Here is a 17,993-nt window from a genome sequence, read left to right as displayed (position 1 = left end):
CAGGGCTAGGGACGGGGGAGGGGCGCCTGCCGGCGGGAGGCCCATTAGCCAGCTAAGTGCTCCCTGGGAGGTGGGGGGGGGGACTGCTCTGCAGCAGCAGGGGGTGAGGCGAAGTGAGGGCACGCGGGTGGAGTGGGATGGAGAGAGATGCGGTGATATTTCCTGAGTTCAGCTAAGTGCGGTAGGAGTGGGTTGGGGACAGGGGTCTGTGTCCCCCAGCCTTATTATCTTCGCCTTTTCCACCTGGAGTCCTCAACTAGCTGACCTTGGCATGTCTTCGGTAGTTCGAACACCCGTCTTTCCAGGTGCACCCTCAATAGCCCCGGGCTCCCAAGCTCTCCTACTTTATCTAAGACTCCGGAAAACTTGAGACCTACTGAGCCGGCCAACAAAGACCCCCCCCCCCCCCAATTCCGCTCTATCATCCCTTTGGCTGCAGTCGCCGCCCCGACCGCCAGGGGGCGCCGCCGCGGGTCGGGCGACCCCTCCGCGGTGGGAGGGGGCGGCACCGCCCGACGGGGCGGGGCTCGGCGGGGGCGGGGCCGGGCGCCGAGTCTCCCGTCCGTCCGGGACAGACTGGCTGGCGGGCGGGCGCTGACGCCGCGGGGCCAGAGCGGGCCGCGCGGGAGCGTGTGGAGAAAGCAGTGGCACCGTCCGTTCCCGTCGGGGTTCCATAGGTCCCCGAGCCGCCCCTGGCTTGGCCATGGCGGGCGCGAGGCCCGGCGTCCACGCGCTGCAGCTGGAGCCGCCCACCGTGGTGGAGACCCTGCGGCGCGGGAGTAAATTCATCAAATGGGACGAGGTAAGAGAGTGGCTGTCCCCTACTCTGCCCTGATCGAAGGATTCCTTCAGTCACATTCGGCTAGATGCCAGGGACCCCCACTTCAGTGTAGCCTGACCACTGCACCCCTATTCCAGCCTTGCTGCACTCCGGAAACTTGAGTCCCACTGTTGTCCTGGTAATTGAAGACTTTGTCGTCGTCGTTCCCCTCACCGACCCGCAAACCAATCCTTTAGCTGTGGTCAGTTGGGTTCTCCACTCCTTGGCATGGAGACTTTGAACCTCAATAAATCCTGTCCCTCTTCTTACTCTTTCCCACCCTTGCCAGACGATGAATATCAGTCTCCATGCTGGTTCTCAGTTTCTGGTCTTGTCCTCAGATCCTTGTGCCTGGCACTGGGCTCCCAGGGGGTATAGGGCATCCTTGTCTTGGGTGGGGTGCCACTGGGATCCTACTCTTAGCAGTGCATCGCCTGAGCTATTCTATTCATCACATTTCAGCCTGTCCTGGTTGGTACCCCTTCATCCTGTTTCTGGGTTCCAGCGAGCTTTCTGTTCAGATGGGAGCGCCAAGTTACCCCTTACCGTAGACTTTGTCCCTTTCCAGGTCCCTCCAACTCTGGGAACTTTGCTCCCCACTCCTTAATTTAGTGACTTTGAACCCCAATAAATCCTGCCCTCCCCATTTTTTACTACTTTCTCCCTGGTACTTTCCTGATACCCACCTGCGGCTTCTTATCCAGATATCACGTCTTACCCACGTTTCTGGTTTCTGTACTGTTCTCTCCCCTGCCCCCTGGGCCCCTCGCTCCCTAGGGCCTCAACTCAGCGGCCTGAGCTTCCTTACTGTTCCTTCCCAGTCGGGCCATAGGCCTGGAAGACGCTAGGGCTAGGTTTCTTTCCGGCTGGGTGGGGCAGGAGTGGGAACTAAGGGGAGGGGCTGGGGGCGTGGCCTTAGCTGCAGGTGTGCTGGGCAAGGGTGGGTACCCCTGGGTCCCCAGAAGACCCCTTCCCCCAGGCCAGCCTAAAGGGAAAAATTTCTCCTTTTCCTTGCAGTGTGATAAACCCAAATAAGGAAGTGGGAACAAGGAGAGGGCCTGGGGTGGGGTGGGGGTGCCGAGCAAAGTTTGGAACTGCAGAGCCAGAGTCCTGGGTAGCCTTTGGAGGTTAGGACCCTGAGGATGGTACCACAGCGGCTTTAGGGACAGTACCCACAAATTTCTCCCTTTCTTGTACTACTGGTGGCTGGTTAGTCAGGCCCAGGGCAAGGTTCTGAATCTCCTGGAGAGGTTGGGACCTGGTTAGAGTTGAAGGATTATGAATGTCCCCAGATCAGCTGCTGTTCTTTTGTAAACCAAGACTGCATGGGTGGGGCAACCCCTATTCTCCCAAGAGACAAACTGAGGTCTCTGCTATGAGGTTGATGCTGAGATCAGGAGCCAGGGGTGGTCCAGAGGGGTCTTGGCTCTCTCTGTTTGCCACGTGCCAGGACTTTACAAGTGTACCCCTGGAGATCCCGACTCCTCAGTTTCCTCCTGTGTAAAATGAGGGTGATGCAGGACACATCCTACACGGCGTTGAGGAACATGAAGGGGGGTGAAATTCAGGGTGTAGAATTCGCTGTGGCTCACAGTTGGGGCTGTGGGACCTGGAGTGTATACTGTTGGTGGCAGGGTTGTCTAGAGCCAGAGTTTGGGGATTTCAATCCTCTTTTGGCTCAAGGGAGAGTAAGAGTAAGATTGACTTGAGTGAAGTCCTTGCTGGTCCTGAGTCTTGGGCTCCGTGGGGTAGCCTTGGGCATCAGTGACTGGGTCCTTTTTAGAAAGTGAGCCTTGAGGTTGGGGATTTAGCTCAGTGGTAGAGCGCTTGCCCAGCAAGCACAAGGCCCTGGGTTCGGTCCCCAGCTCCGAAAAACAAAAACAAAAACAAAAACAAAAAACAAAAAACAAAGAAAGTGAGCCTTTTCCTCATATCCTGCCTTCCTGTCAGTCACCATAGGGTTGTTAGGGAGAAGAGTGAACCCCCTGCCTAGTCTTCCTGAGGGACCTTTTCTATAAGATGGGTGAGCCTAGAGGCTATAAGGATCCCACGAGGTACAGTGTGATGGGTGATAAGCTTTGAGAAAGATCTTAGGGTGGCCAGATACTGTGAGGCCTCAAGGACAGAGAGAACTTTAGCTCCAGGCTTCTAAGCCCTCTGCTCTCATACAGGAATAATAAGGGATCGGAGGCAGAGGATTCTAGCATTCTTGACCTCTCAGGCCTTGTTGGGAAGCCAAAGCTAGAATGGGCTCCTGGAGACCTCCACAGCAGTTTCAAGGTAGAGAAAAAGTGAAAGTACAGGGTAGGGTGTGGCAAAAGCTGGGTGTTAGAGACAGGGTAGTAGCCTATGGGATAGAATCTCAGGGTAAAGGTGAAGCTGGGAGACATGTTAGAGACTGAACCTGAAATGTCACGCTGACGACTTGTCTTCGTCTCCAGGAGCACCTGTGTGTCGGCGGAGCGTCCTCTTAGCTCACTGGCAGAAACCAGCTACCGTAGGTCCAGCTCTCACTCCCCTGACCCTTGTCTTGTACTGCCCTCAGGAGGCCTCCAGTCGGAACCTGGTGACCCTGCGAGTGGACCCCAATGGCTTCTTCTTGTACTGGACAGGACCCAACATGGTGAGAGTGGTGTTGGTGCTGCCGGCTCAGGCCTAGGCCTCTAGGGGTGACCCCTGCCCTTGTCCTGGGGGTAAGGCCTAGCCAGGGGGTTGGCATTCCACAGCGTGAGTGGGAAGACCCCTCATATTTCTTAGACACAAACCTTGGCTCTGGTTTTCCCAGGAGGTGGACACACTGGACATCAGCTCCATCAGGGACACAAGGACAGGTCGTTATGCCCGCCTGCCCAAGGTGAGGGATACAGTCTGATACTGATGGGGCTAAGGTTGTCAGGGGACAGGACACTTCTCCTCCTCACCTTTGACTTTTACTACACAGGACCCCAAGATTCGAGAGGTACTGGGCTTTGGGGGTCCTGACACCCGGCTGGAGGAGAAACTGATGACAGTGGTAGCAGGACCAGATCCAGTAAACACCACATTCTTGAACTTCATGGCCGTGCAAGATGACACAGTCAAGGTGGGTTGGGGTCGAGATAACCCAGGAAAGCAGATGCTTTATTGGAAGACATCATGTAGCCCAGGCTGGTCTCAAACACAGGGTAACCATCTTGCCTGAGTTTCTCAAGTGCCGGGATTATGGACTAAGCCACCATGCCTGGTTTTGTTCTCGTGATGTTTTATGCACTAGACCCTGTTCTGGATGTAGGCTGTGGCTGGGCTAGCCCCTCTGCCCCCTTCACCTATACCCTTGTGTGTATGTTATTAATTCCCAGGTCTGGTCAGAGGAGTTGTTTAAGCTGGCTATGAACATACTGGCTCAGAACGCCTCCCGGAACACGTTCCTTCGGAAAGCGTGAGCCTGGGGTTACCCTGGGGAGCACTGGGGGTCCAGCTGACTAGTCCTGAGATTTGACCCTTCTACTTGCTCTCCCAGATACACGAAACTGAAGCTGCAGGTGAACCAGGATGGACGGATTCCAGTCAAGAAGTGAGCCCCCTTCCCCCTCCCCAGCTTCTTCTTTTCTGCCCTGACCTTGGTGATCTTTGCTCCCCTACTGACCCTGACCCCTCCTGCCTGCATCAGCATTCTGAAGATGTTCTCCGCGGACAAGAAGCGGGTGGAGACTGCACTGGAGTCCTGCGGCCTCAACTTCAACCGGGTGTGTAGGGGCAGGGCCAGGGTGAGGGTGGGCCAGGGTGGGGTATCACAGTGGGTACCCGCTTTCAGGAACTGGCTGCCCTAGGTTCTCATCCCACACTCCTTACCCTCAGAGTGAGTCCATTCGGCCTGATGAGTTTTCCTTGGAAATCTTCGAGCGGTTCTTGAATAAGCTGTGTCTGCGACCGGATATTGACAAGATCCTGCTGGAGATGTAAGTGGCCTGGGAAATGGCTCCCATAGGCTGGGCTGTGTCTCTCTCTGGTTTCTGCTCAGTGTTCTTCTGATCCAGTGAAAAGGGGTGCCAGTGGGCAGGTTTGTGGGTGTCAGACTGAGAAAGAGGGAACCTGCCCAGAATACTCATGTGGTTTCTAGAACTCTGTCATCCCTTTGCCACAGGTAGCTTAATCAGCCCACTCAGGATGGGAACCAAGGGCCTCAGACATATTGTGGGACTAGCCTGAGCCAACACGGTGTGGGAGGCCAGAGGCAAGACTGGTCCTGGGGTCTCGAGGCTCAGAGTGGTGGATCAAGCATTTCGCAGCTTTTAAAGCTGCTGCCAGTCTATCTTCTGCCTGACACTGTTGAGTGGTCAGGAGAGTGGACAGGGAAGCAGAGACCCAGAATACCGGTCTGTGACTGCTGAAGTTAGGTGCAGGCCTTGTCACTTCTGTCTCCCAGGGTGAGGGCTTAGCACCAGGTGGGTGCTGAGGCTACAGCCTGACCCAGCTTCTGGGCCCCTTCAGAGGTGCTAAGGGCAAGCCGTACCTCACTCTGGAGCAGCTCATGGACTTTATCAACCAGAAGCAAAGAGACCCAAGACTCAACGAGGTGCTGTACCCACCGCTTCGCTCCTCACAGGCTCGGCTGCTCATTGAGAAGTATGAGCCGAACAAACAGTTCCTGGAGCGCGGTGAGTAGCCATTGGCACTAGGTCAGTGCGGGTGGGACCGGCCAAGCCCAGCTGACCTGTTGGCACCCCATCCGCAGACCAGATGTCTATGGAGGGTTTCAGCCGCTATCTGGGAGGGGAGGAGAATGGCATCCTGCCCCTGGAGGCCCTGGATCTGAGCATGGACATGACGCAGCCACTGAGCGCATACTTCATCAATTCTTCACACAATACCTATCTCACTGGTGAGTGAGAGAGGGGGAGCAGAGACACGCTTACCCTCTGCCCTCATACTGCTTCTCCTTGGGGAGAGCACTTTCAACCTGATCACTCATTGGCCAAAGCTGGGGGAAGGGCAGGAATGGCCACTCTGCCCCAGAGCTGGTATCTCTGTGCGGTAGGCCTTCTGGGTATCTTGAAGTGTCCCTGGGGACAGGCTGACGGCATATTTGTTTCATTGTGCCTGTATAGATGCATGGACCAGAGATAGATGGATGGCTTTAGAAGTAAAAAAGGGCTGGAGGTGAACCTCAGGGACAGAGTGCTAGTCTACCATGTGCATAGCACAGGAGAAGCAGGAAAGGAAGCCAGTCTGAGAGAGAGAGAGAGAGAGAGAGAGAGAGAGAGTGTGTGTGTGTGTGTGTGTGTGTGTGTGTGTGTGTACCATCCACAGTCTGGAAGGGTACTGGACTCAGTGCGAGTGGCAAAGAGGTTCTTTGGATGGCTTGAGGTAGGGGAAGCACTGAGACCTGGTAGGTTGTCAGAAGATCTGTGGAGATTGGGTTGGAGGCAGGGAGGGGCTGTGATCCCCTAGGCAGGAGGTAGGGAGGCTGATGCAGGCCAGAGGTGGGTAGCAGGAGTAGCTATAGTAGATACGAGTTGGGTCCTGGGGAGCTCTAGAAGGTATCTGGGAACTCCATAGCTCAAAGTAGTAGGACAGGCAGTGTTGGTGTGTTGGGAGTCCGTCATGTGAGGGAATGCAAGGAACCAGCTGTGTCTGCAGATGCTATTGAATGCCTACCCTGTGCCCACCTCATGGATACCAGGGGCTGGGGTTCAGGATATCTGCCCTTTCCTGAGACCTTCTGGGGGAGATGGTACTGCCTCCACAGTGATTGGAGGAGTAAGAGGCTAGTCTTTAGAGTGTGCCGCCCTGGAATTGACTGGGTTGTGCCAGTGGTCTCTCTGTCCCCAGTATGGGTTGGTTTCACGTGGGATGATGTGGCCAGTGGGTAGTGACACAGTTGTACCTGCAGCGGGCCAGCTGGCTGGAACATCGTCAGTGGAGATGTACCGCCAGGCGCTGCTGTGGGGCTGCCGTTGTGTGGAGCTGGATGTATGGAAGGGACGGCCACCGGAGGAAGAGCCCTTCATTACCCATGGTTTCACCATGACCACTGAGGTGCCATTGCGTGATGTGTTAGAGGCCATCGCCGAGACAGCCTTCAAGACCTCACCCTACCCTGTCATTCTCTCCTTCGAAAACCATGTGGACTCGTGAGTGAGCCTGCCCTGGGAATCTCTAGAGACCTCTGGTGGAGGCAGCCTGGATGGACCCTAATACAACCCTTTGACTCTTTCATCAGCTCTGACCCCACTCATTTTATAGGCCTCTGACCCTGGGAACTTTTGACCTCTGACCTTGTTGTCCCCACAGGGCAAAACAGCAGGCCAAGATGGCAGAGTACTGCCGCTCTATCTTTGGGGAAGCGCTGCTCATTGACCCACTGGACAAGTACCCGGTATGGGGGTGCTTGGAGTTGAGCCAGGGTGTGTGAAGGTGAAGGGTGACTGACTAGTCCTGACTGTCCCCGGTGCCCAGCTGTCTGCGGGCACCCCCCTTCCTAGTCCACAGGACCTGATGGGCCGTATCCTGGTGAAGAATAAGAAGCGGCATCGGCCCAGCACAGGTGTCCCTGACAGCTCCGTGCGCAAGCGGCCTCTGGAACAGAGCAATTCAGCCCTGAGTGAGAGCTCAGCTGCCACAGAGCCCTCCTCACCCCAGCTGGGTATGGCTTGGCCTGACCTCCAGCCCTAATCCTAACGTCAACTAAACTTCCCACCCCAGTGTCTCCGCCACTCCAGCCTGACCTCTTTCCTTCCCACCTCTTTCTTGGCTGAGCGTTGATTCTCTGCCCCGACTTTCAGTGTGTCACTGCTCCCCGGCCAGGGTAAGGCTCTGGATGCTGACCTTTGACCTCATCAATCCTCTTCCTTCAGGCCCCTGACACTTGACTTGTAACCTCCACTGACTCTGTTCACCCACCTACTTAAACTTTCAGCTAACCTTTGCCTAGTCTCTTTTTTGAGGTTCCTCATCACATGGCACATAACTGCTCACCTCACTAACCCCTGCTGGCTATGGCTTTGGCTGAGCCCAACTTGGGCAGCCCTGCCATGCTACTGTTCAGCTGTGCAGGCTGTTGCTCTAGTTCCCTGCTCTGTATAACTGTGACCTGTGACACCCCCAGCCAACCACTAGCTTTAGTGACACCCAGACTCTGTTCCCTACCCTCTCCCAAAGCTGTACTTCTTGAAGAGGGCACCCTGGCCTCCCCACCCACATACTGAGCACAACCTGCAGGCTTCCTCAGTACCGGCCTGTGGTCCTGACACCAGTCCCTTGGCCCTTGTGCAGGGTCCCCCAGCTCTGACAGCTGCCCTGGCCTAAGCAATGGGGAAGAGGTGGGACTTGAGAAGACCAGCCTGGAGCCTCAGAAGTCTCTAGGTGAGGAGGGCCTCAACCGAGGACCTAATGTTCTCATGCCTGACCGTGACCGAGAGGATGAGGAGGAAGATGAAGAAGAGGAGGAAACAACGGATCCAAAAAAGCCCACCACCGATGAGGTGAGGACCACAGGCGGGTAGAGCGGTATTTGCTGGGTGGCAGCCTTTGTTCTCCTTTGCTCTCGCAGAGCTTGACTTATGCAGGTTCCAGTTTCTGTGGCTGTGCAAATGAGTCTGCAAGAGTTGGGTGCAAGGCCAAAGAGACACCTCACTAGTAAAAGCCTCTGCCTCGACATTCTTCTCCTCCTTACAGATAACAAAGAAGTGTGTAGGTAGGTAGGTAGGTAGGTAGGTAGGTAGGTAGGTAGGTAGGTAGGTTGGTAGATAATAAAAGAGCTGGGCGTGGTGGTGCACACCTTTATCCCAGCACTAGGGAGGCAGAGGCAGGTGAATCTCTAGGTTTGAAGCCAGCCTGATCTACAGACTTAAGTTCTAGGACAGTTCTAGGCTACAAAGAGAAACCCAGTCTCCAGTAAACAAACAAACAAGCATATAAATGTATGTAGTGGTGCAGACCTTTAAATCTCAGCAGAGGCAGGTAGAGCTCTGTGAGTTAGAGGCCAGCCTGGTCTATCTATATAGTGAGTTCTGGGCTATCAAGAACAACAGAGAGGGAGGATAAAGGACTGGCAAGATGATATAGCAAGTAATAGTGATTACCATACAAGCCTAGTGAACTGACTCTCAGAAGTTGTCCTCTGATCAACATGTGTGCACCGTGGCAGCAAGTACCACACTTACACACACACACACACACACACACACACACACACACACACACACACACACTTGAATAGTAAATAAAGTTAAAAGTTTAAAGAAGAGAGGCGGAGTTGGGGATTTAGCTCAGTGGTAGAGCGCCTGCCTAGGAAGCGCAAGGCCCTGGGTTCGGACCCCAGTACTGAAAAAAGAACCAAAAAAAAAAAAAAAGAAGAAGAGAGGCTACAGAATTGCAATCTGGGAAAGGGACAGTGCCCTGGCATGGCAGTTGGGGCAGACAGACCTAAAAAGGTGGCACTAGCATGTGCCAAGGCACAGTGGCAGTAGAGAGTCTCAAAGGGAATTCTGGGGAGTCGAGGTGACAGAAGGGTCACTGTGGCTGTTGCGGGAGGGAAGAATTGAGAGGGTCCCTGAGTTGGGGACAGTGTGTACTAGGCACCAAGAGGCCTCTATCCAGGTGATGTGTCAGCATCATTTTGCAGGAAGTTGTTGAGCAGTATACATGCAGGTGTGGGAGAGGGCTAGCTCCCCCTTGTGGGGACTAGTAAGGGACACCACTGATCTTGAGTTTGGGGGGGCCACAGGGCACAGCCAGCAGTGAGGTCAACGCCACAGAGGAGATGTCGACACTCGTCAATTACGTTGAGCCCGTCAAGTTCAAGTCCTTTGAGGCTGCTCGAAGTGAGTGTGGATGGGTGCCTGGGAGTAGCCCTGCCAGGCCTTGGCCCCTCTTACATCTCCCCTCCACCACCTCCAGAAAGGAACAAGTGCTTTGAGATGTCGTCCTTTGTGGAGACCAAGGCGATGGAGCAGCTGACCAAGAGCCCCATGGAGTTCGTGGAGTATCCTCCTCAGGCACTGGGGCGAGAGTGGGACTGGGTGGGGCCTTGCAGATGCCACTGAGGTGTCTGCATGGGGTCTTCAGTAGGTCGAGGTACAGGCTCTGTGACAGCGTGGGCAGCTTTGCTGGGAGTGGGATTCCAGAGAGTGAGGTGGGCCCCGAGGCAGAGACTGGCAGAGGGTGGTCACTTCTTCCCTGATGGCCCTGACCAACAACGCCAGATACAACAAACAGCAGCTTAGTCGCATCTACCCCAAGGGCACCCGTGTGGACTCCTCCAACTACATGCCTCAGCTCTTCTGGAACGTGGGCTGTCAGCTTGTTGCCCTCAACTTCCAGACCTTGGGTGAGCTCTGGCCCTCTGTCTTAGGGTTTGTATTGGCGGGATAAAACATGACCAAACGCAACTTGGGAAGAAAGGGGTTCGTTTCATCCTACAGTTTACAAGTCCATCATTAAGGGAAGTCAGGAAAGGAACTGGCTTGCTCCTCGTGGCTTGCCTAACCTGCCTTCTTATAGCATCCAGGACCACCAGCCTTCCCATATCAATCCTTAATCAAAAAAAGTGCACCACAGGCGAGTCTGATGGGAGACTTTTTCTCAATTGAGGTTCCCACTTCCAAAGTGACTCTAGCTGGTGTCAAGTTGAAATAGAACTGGCCAGCACGCCCTCCTTGACCCTTGCCCATCTTACTGGATTCTGATTTACCTAATCCTAGATCCCCAAATTTCATACAGACTTTGTCCTGAGCACTTACCTAGACTGATTCTATGGACCCTTACCTATCAGGTTGTTCTTGACCCTGGACCCTTGATCCGTTGATCCCATCCCTGGCCCTGGACCTTGAACTCTGGCTGACCCTGCAGGACCCCTCACTGACCCTGCCTGTGTTGCCTACAGACTTGATCCATTGATCCCATCCCTGGCCCTGGACCTTGAACTCTGGCTGACCCTGCAGGACCCTCACTGACCCTGCCTGTGTTGCCTACAGATTTGCCAATGCAGCTCAACGCAGGCGTGTTTGAGTACAACGGGCGCAGTGGGTACTTGCTCAAGCCTGAGTTTATGCGGCGGCCGGACAAGTCTTTTGACCCCTTCACTGAGGTCATCGTAGATGGCATAGTGGCCAACGCCTTGCGGGTCAAGGTGGGGTCCAGGAGGGGTTGGGCCTAGGGTTTTTTGAGGAAGACACACAGCAGCTGCCTTACTTACCTTCTTGGGCTGCCCCACCCCAGGTGATTTCGGGGCAGTTTCTGTCTGACAGGAAGGTGGGCATCTATGTCGAGGTGGACATGTTTGGTCTCCCAGTTGACACAAGACGCAAATATCGCACACGGACATCCCAGGGGAACTCATTCAACCCTGTGTGGGATGAAGAACCCTTTGACTTCCCCAAGGTAAGCCCACTCAGTGGCAAGCCAAGACACCATGACTTTGCTGTGCTTAGTCTGAGAGCAGGGGCCAGGCACCTTGATAGTGACTGGTAGTCAGAAAGTAGGAAGAGCAGGTGACCTCTTGAGAGCTGACATATCCCAGGGTCAGGCTTGGGTTCTCTGTCCTTTCCTGAGTGACAAATGGGATAAGAAGAGACAAGGGCTGGAGCCTAGGGATGATGACAGCATGTCCTATCTTATGTCATTCCCATTCTTCCCCACATGAGGAACAGACACTGCCTGCCTTGTCTCCAAGGCAGGAAGCAGTTGCCAGAGACCGCAGCTACAAGTTTGACCGGTCCCCTACCCCCAGTATGGTCCCATGGGAATGTGGCCTCTACTCTTGACTTGGTTGAAATGTGTCCTGAATTTATTATACACATGGCTCCGTATAGTTGCTAAGCAGGCCACATGACCTATCCTATCCTCTGGATAGCCGTGCGGGCTTCTGGCTACCCATGTTCTTGGTTTGGGACTCTGGTGGTCATCCCTTGAGCTGGGCTTCTGTGCTCTGAGGGTGAAGCCTTGGCAGGTATGGCATGGTGGTCCTGGCTCTGCCCAATGGCTCAGCAGTTTGGGCTTCACAGGTTGTGCTGCCCACGCTGGCCTCACTTCGCATTGCAGCCTTTGAGGAGGGTGGCAGATTTGTTGGGCATCGTATCCTGCCTGTCTCTGCTATCCGCTCAGGTGAGTCCGTGGGCTCTAGGCAGTACTGGGGTAGCTTGGGAATTTGACCAGGCCTAGATCAACTTTCCCTCCTGCCCACCCAGGATACCACTACGTCTGCCTGCGAAATGAGGCCAACCAACCGTTGTGCCTGCCTGCCCTGCTTATCTACACTGAAGCTTCTGACTACATCCCAGATGACCACCAGGGTAAGACAGGGTGATAGGCCTGGGCCGAGCCCAGAAGGGTGGGACCTGGGCTTGGGCACGGCTGATGTAGGTGCCCCAGTTCAAGTGGGGTCAGACTTCCCACCCTTAGAGCCCTGTGCTGGCAGGAAGAGTGTGGCCTGGGCTTTGATCTGAAGACTGGGCCTTCTACTTCCTCTAGACTATGCGGAGGCCTTGATCAACCCCATCAAGCACGTCAGCCTAATGGACCAGCGGGCCAAGCAACTGGCTGCTCTCATTGGGGAGAGTGAGGTGAGTGGGCAGCCGCGGAGGTGGGCAGGGCTAGGCCCACTTGACACTGGGGACCAGTGACAACTCTTCCCCAGGTATCTCCAGCTCCCAATGCTGCCATCTGACCCTCTCTCCAAACTACGCTCTTCAGTGTCTTACTGCAGACCCTAGTTTCATGTCTCCCAGCCCGGTTCATGCCTGGGAAGCCTGGTCCCTTTTCTGGGTTCTTTTGTCTACTCAAACCTAGAAATGAAGTCAGGTGGCCGCTAAGCGCCAGCTTGCTGCCAGCCCTAGTGTGAGGTTAGTCACATCCTTGGCTCATTGCCCTGTCCCTCACAGAGATGGGACACTGAGGCTATGGGAAGTGGCTCAGCTGCACATAGCCTAGCTGGGCCTCCAGCCCATTTTCAGCCCCTAAAGCTTGACCTTTCTGCCATGTTGCATTGTCAGGGGGTTTTGGATGGCTTGCAGTGGGCAAAAGGGCCGGAGGTCTTTGCTTTTGTATGTAAACATGTTGGTTTGAGTGCGTGTGTGTGTGTGTATGAGTGTGTGTGTGTGTGTGTGTGTGTGTGTGTGTGTGTGTGTGTGTATGTGTGTGTGGTTTTCCAAAGACACACTCCACTTTCTTTTCTGAGATAGGGTCTCTCAGTGAACCAGACTGGCTGGCCAGTGAACTCAGAGATCCCCCTGCCTTTGGTCACCCCAGCACTGGGGTTATAGGTATGAGGTGATCCAACCGCAGGCCCTCGTGCTTTTATGGTAGGCACTTTACTGAGTCAGTCAATTAGTTTTCCAACCCTTACTTCTTCCCCCATGTCTGGATAGAGATGGAGCCCTTGCCAGGCAAATGCTCTACCACTGAGCTCTACCCTCAGCTCAGTTATGGACTCTTGGAAAGAGGACACACCCATTTGCACTGATTTGGGTTGTATCTAGGTGGGTATACACACACTGGGGCACTGGGAGTCAGGGACGCCACGAGGAGATAGCGGCTTCAGTGGGGAGGCGCCAGGAGCAGAGGTTCAGCCACATGTCCTGACCCGGTCCCCGTGGGGCCTGTGGCGGCCAGGAAAGAGATGACTGCAATTAGGGCTGTAAGGAGCTGTTAGTCTGTTAGTCGAAGAGACTGGTGCCCGCTCTGCACTTGCTTCCTTTGCTGATTAAATCAGAAGCTAAGCATCCAAGAGGAGGACAAACCACAGGCGGGTGGGAGGGAGGGACACAGAGGAAGGCCTGTTGGGGCGGGGCCAGGCTTCTCCAGAAGCCTCTGGGAGTTGTTGAAGACATGAAGTGATGTGGTAACACATAGCCTTTCTAGATGGTGTGGGCAAGGGTCTATGGATGTGTATTGTTTTGTCTCCTCATTGTGTAGGCAGGGAGAGCCGGGAGCGGCATAGGGCATCCAGGAGGTGGAAGGACCCAGAAAGATGAGGAGGACATTTCTGGAAAGAGTTTTCTCTTACAGGCTCAGGCCAGTACAGAAATGTGTCAGGAGACCCCGTCTCAACAGCAAGGCTCACAGCTCTCCTCCAACCCCGCACCTAACCCACTGGATGCCTCACCTCGATGGCCCCCAGGTCCTACCACCTCCCCCACTAGCACCTCCCTCAGTAGCCCAGGTAAGGGGCAGCCTGTGTTAGGGGTGGGCTAAGGGGAGCCACCTGCAGCTGGATTCCTCAGCTTCTCACCAGTCTCTGCTCTCCTCTCCAGGGCAGCGAGATGATCTGATCGCCAGCATCCTTTCTGGTAAGGGGCACAGCCTGGTCTGGAGTAGTGCCACCTGGTAGGCATCTGCCCCCCCAGCTCAGTCATGCCTGGCCCACCTCAACTGCTATCCCGCCTCCTTTGCTCCCCTTGTAGAGGTGACCCCAACACCCCTAGAGGAGCTCCGAAGCCACAAGGCTATGGTGAAGCTCCGGAGCCGGCAGGATCGAGACCTGAGGGAACTGCATAAAAAACACCAGCGCAAGGCTGTGGCCCTCACCCGCCGCCTTCTGGATGGCCTGGCCCAGGCCAGGGCTGAGGGGAAGTGCCGGCCCTCCTCCAGCGCCCTGTGAGTGCCCTGCAGCCTGTTGCCACCTGTGTTATGTGCTGGCAGGAATATTAGAGGGGGGTGGGCATGCTCCCATGGCAGGAAGGTGGGGGCAGGTTCCCACACTGGACGCTCACTCCTCCCTGGGAGTAACATTGAGGTCCCTGGCCAAGAAGCGGGGAACCCATCACCTGTGTGAAGCTAACGGGACAGCTGCTGGCCCCTGCTAGGCCTCCTGATTTGCATAGCATAGCTCACTTAGCTGGTGCCTGCCACTGTCTGCTGGCATGAGCTCTGCTCTAACTGTCCTCTACCAGGGCCTGGCATTGAGAAGGTTCTCCCTATAGGAGCAGGGCCACCAATGTGGAAGACGTGAAGGAGGAAGAAAAAGAGGCAGCCAGACAGTATCGAGAGTTCCAGAACCGACAAGTACAGAGCCTGCTGGAGCTGAGGGAGGCCCAGGCAGATGCAGAGACAGAACGGAGGCTGGAGCATCTGAAACAGGTGAGAGGGCTTGTGGTACAGGCAAGGGGAGCTGGCTTGCTGGGTGGAGCTGCCATTAGCCCTGTGCTTCTTGCTGGCTCCTGCATCCCTAGGCTCAGCAGCGGCTCAGGGAGGTTGTCCTGGACGCACATACGACTCAGTTCAAGAGGCTGAAGGAGTTGAATGAAAGGTAAAGATAGACGATCCTGTGTGAGTGTGGGGGACTCTGGTGGCCAGCGTCCCGCCCCTGACTCCCTCCTGTCTCTCCTCACTGCTCCAGGGAGAAGAAGGAGCTTCAGAAGATCCTGGACAGGAAGCGCAACAACAGCATCTCAGAGGCCAAGACAAGGGAGAAACACAAGAAGGAGGTGTAAGTGTGTTGGGGCTGGGAGCCATTGAGGAGGGCAGGCAGGGGAGAGCCTGACCAGAGCGATCCCTTTCTCCTCTGCAGGGAACTGACAGAGATCAATCGGAGGCACATCACTGAGTCAGTGAACTCCATCAGGAGGGTGAGTGAGCCGCGCCTCTCCTTCAGTCATCAGAAACTCAGCTTTTCATCTCTCTCCAAAGGCTCCTAATGCCTTTCCTCCAAGGACTATACCAACCACCCCTGCATCATGTGCAGCACCTTGGGAGCCTTGGGATCCCCCCATCCCCAGTTTCAGCGACCCTAGGCCCTGCCCCTCCCTCCACTGAACCCTTGCCCTCCTTTACAGCTGGAAGAGGCCCAGAAGCAGCGCCACGAACGCCTCTTGGCAGGGCAACAGCAGGTCCTCCAGCAGCTAGTGGAAGAGGAGCCCAAGGTGAGGCCTGGGAGGAGGAAGACAGGCGGGGGGTGGGGGGGGTAGCACAGGAGCTGGGCAGCCTGGCCCCTCTGGGACACTCATCCTCTTGCAGCTGGTGGCCCAGCTGACCCAGGAGTGTCAGGAACAGCGAGAGAGGCTGCCCCAGGAGATCCGTCGGTGCCTGCTGGGCGAGACATCAGAGGGATTGGGGGATGGCCCCCTGGTGGCCTGTGCCAGCAATGGTCATGCAGCTGGGAGTGGTGGGCACCAGTCCGGCGCTGACTCGGAGAGCCAGGAGGAAAACACCCAGCTTTGAACTGGCGGAGCAAGAGGTGGCCACAAGACTGGGTGGGCACTGGGCTGTGGGTAGAAGACACTAATACTTTGGGTTTTTTTTAACCTTTTATCTTTAGAAATTTTATTTTTTTAAAATCCGAGGCAAATGCCTCACACTAACACCCTTCATTTTCTTGGGACCTCTTCAGTTGTCAGCCTCCCCTTCTAACTTCAGGCCTAGGGAAAGGGCTAGGGCTTGTTCCCTATAACATTCACCTAAGATAGGTGCTCCCCAATTCCCAAGAGGCAGCAAGTGGAGCCCTGGAACTCTGAGTAGTAGAAACCAATCCTTTATATTTGGGGATTTTTTTTATATCAATAAAAGTGGACTTCAGGGACTCTGTGTACAGTGTAGTTTGGATGAAAACGCTCTGGTACTGCCATTTTTTCTGGGACCTCAGTTTTCTCATCTGTAAAATGAGGTTGTACCAATGTGGTCAGATTCCTATCAAAGAGTTTCAAGGTTGAACGTGGCTGTCTTGCTAAAGGTCTGTGGTGACCTTATTGTCTGTCAAAGGTAGCTTCTGGCTTTCCCATGTCTGTCTCAAGCCCCTAAGTTCCCAAAACCCATTAATCTGTTTTCTCTCAGTCTTTCCCTGTCTGTCTTAGTTCAGGCTCAGACCCTGCTTTAGGAAGCCCTCCCTACTCCCTACCCCTTCCTGGTGCTGGACATGACCCAAGCACTAGCATCTACCAGGGCTGCGGAGGGCTCCACAGAGGGTTGAAGCTGAGTTTTCAGACTGGTGGGATGGGGAAAGGAGATTGATGTCTTAAGGATTATGGCTGGCAGGGGCTATGACACTGCGGATACCCTGTGACCCTCTCATCCCTATGAGGGAGGTGTTTTACCTGTTTTACAGATGTGGAAGGAAACAGGTCCCGAATGGAAGATGTCTGTACTGGGCCATAGCTAAGTGGAGACCTGTTGGAAGGCAGGATGGCCTACGTGCTAGCTCTGTGCTGGATGGTCTTCACCAGCCTGGAGGACATGCTCTGAGCCTGGGACCAGCCAGGAACACCAGAGACCCTGTGGCAAGAGAACGGGCTAAGTTCTACAGCTGGGGCAGGCTGGCACTTCTTCAAGGCCTCTCCCAGCTTCCTGGCCGTTGGGGACTGGCTGCTCCCTCCAGAGGAAGGCAGTCTCTTATCTGGGCTTATCTCCTGCCAATGAAGTGTTTGCTTCGCTTTGTTTTTGTTGCAGCCCCAGGCAAACAGATCGGGTAGGAAGGCCAGAGAAACTGGGTGGCCAGGGTTGGGCTTCCCAGGGCCTAAGGCCTTAGCTCTCCCTGAGATTCCTACCATTGCCCAAGTCAACTTCTTCTGTAGTCAGTCCTTGTCACGTTCCCAGCTCTGCCACTTTTCCATGTCCCAAGTCCTGTATCGCTGACTGGCTGACCTCCATTTCCCGAACACTACATGTGGGCTGGGGTCCTCAAAAATAAGCTAAGTCCCAACATCCTGGTGTGTCGGTCTGCAGAGTGTCAGTTCCAGACATAGCCTCACCTTCAAGACTGACCTACTCCTTGAGGCCCTGTTGTGGGGGCCACCCCTCCCATGTTCCAGGAAGCAAAGTGGTGGCGCAACTTATCTGCATATCCAGCGCAAAGCACTGGCCTGGGCTATAGGGGCGCCAATAAATCTCTGAACTGAGCTCTGGGCCCTGCTCCAGGTCCCTGTGAGAAGCTTCTACGTTCCCTAGTGATCATGCTGCCGCGCCGCCCCGCCCCACATGCCTTGCCTTGCCAGGTCCCTGAGCTGCCCTGGCCTCAGGCCGGTCAAACAGTAGCTGCTCACAAGGACTGACCCAAATAGGAGCAAATGACCCCCCTCCCCCGCCCCGGGGGAGCCGCGACATGGTTTGCAGAACGCCAAATTCCAGCGGCTGGCTGGGTGGCGGCTCCCAATTACCATATTAGAGATAAGGGCCTGTCAGTCCCAGGGGTCCAGCCACGCTCCTCTTCCCCACCCAAGCCAAGCAGCCCAAGTCCGTGGGTTGACTCGATCTCTTGGCCTCA

The 17,993-nt window shown here is 55.2% G+C and overlaps 1 protein-coding gene across 4 annotated transcripts; it reads left to right on the top strand.

Annotated features, from left to right (window-relative positions):
* Positions 1-560: 560 nt before the first annotated feature.
* On the top strand, positions 561-17,628 carry Plcb3 (phospholipase C beta 3). 4 transcript variants are annotated; one of them, XR_015685704.1, is made up of 32 exons: positions 561-802; positions 3,366-3,443; positions 3,606-3,674; positions 3,762-3,902; positions 4,159-4,238; positions 4,320-4,373; positions 4,470-4,545; positions 4,658-4,758; positions 5,291-5,457; positions 5,535-5,681; positions 6,693-6,933; positions 7,094-7,178; positions 7,259-7,445; positions 8,075-8,283; positions 9,528-9,624; positions 9,701-9,785; positions 10,006-10,130; positions 10,686-10,931; positions 11,021-11,182; positions 11,806-11,905; positions 11,989-12,093; positions 12,272-12,363; positions 13,808-13,961; positions 14,053-14,088; positions 14,203-14,395; positions 14,722-14,878; positions 14,971-15,047; positions 15,138-15,227; positions 15,309-15,366; positions 15,574-15,660; positions 15,755-15,974; positions 16,839-17,628. XR_015685704.1 is itself a non-coding variant. In XM_087658350.1 (32 exons), the coding sequence occupies exons 1-31, from the start codon at positions 704-706 to the stop codon at positions 15,956-15,958; spliced, it is 3,711 nt and encodes a 1,236-aa protein (XP_087514476.1). In that variant the 5' UTR covers positions 561-703; the 3' UTR covers positions 15,959-15,974; positions 16,839-17,628. The 4 variants fall into 4 exon arrangements, 2 of the variants coding, with proteins under 2 accessions (XP_087514476.1, NP_203501.1); XM_087658350.1 differs by having other exon boundaries at positions 10,777-10,931; XR_015685703.1 differs by lacking the exon at positions 16,839-17,628 and having other exon boundaries at positions 15,755-16,316.
* The last annotated feature ends 365 nt before the right edge of the window (positions 17,629-17,993 follow it).

The sequence above is a fragment of the Rattus norvegicus genome, chromosome 1 (genome assembly GCF_021556685.1).
Source record: "Rattus norvegicus strain SHRSP/BbbUtx chromosome 1, alternate assembly SHRSP_T2T, whole genome shotgun sequence".
Lineage (NCBI taxonomy): Eukaryota > Metazoa > Chordata > Mammalia > Rodentia > Muridae > Rattus > Rattus norvegicus.
The sequence above is the reverse complement of the archived record's forward strand: the minus strand, read 5'-3'. Positions and strand labels throughout refer to the sequence as shown.

Coding starts and splice junctions, on each gene's coding strand:
- Plcb3 (XM_087658350.1), top strand. CDS start 704: ATGGCGGGCGCGAGGCCCGGCGTCCACGCGCTGCAGCTGGAGCCGCCC. Junction 803..3,365: donor AATTCATCAAATGGGACGAG/GTAAGAGAGTGG, acceptor TACTGCCCTCAG/GAGGCCTCCAGTCGGAACCT. Junction 11,906..11,988: donor TGTCTCTGCTATCCGCTCAG/GTGAGTCCGTGG, acceptor CTGCCCACCCAG/GATACCACTACGTCTGCCTG.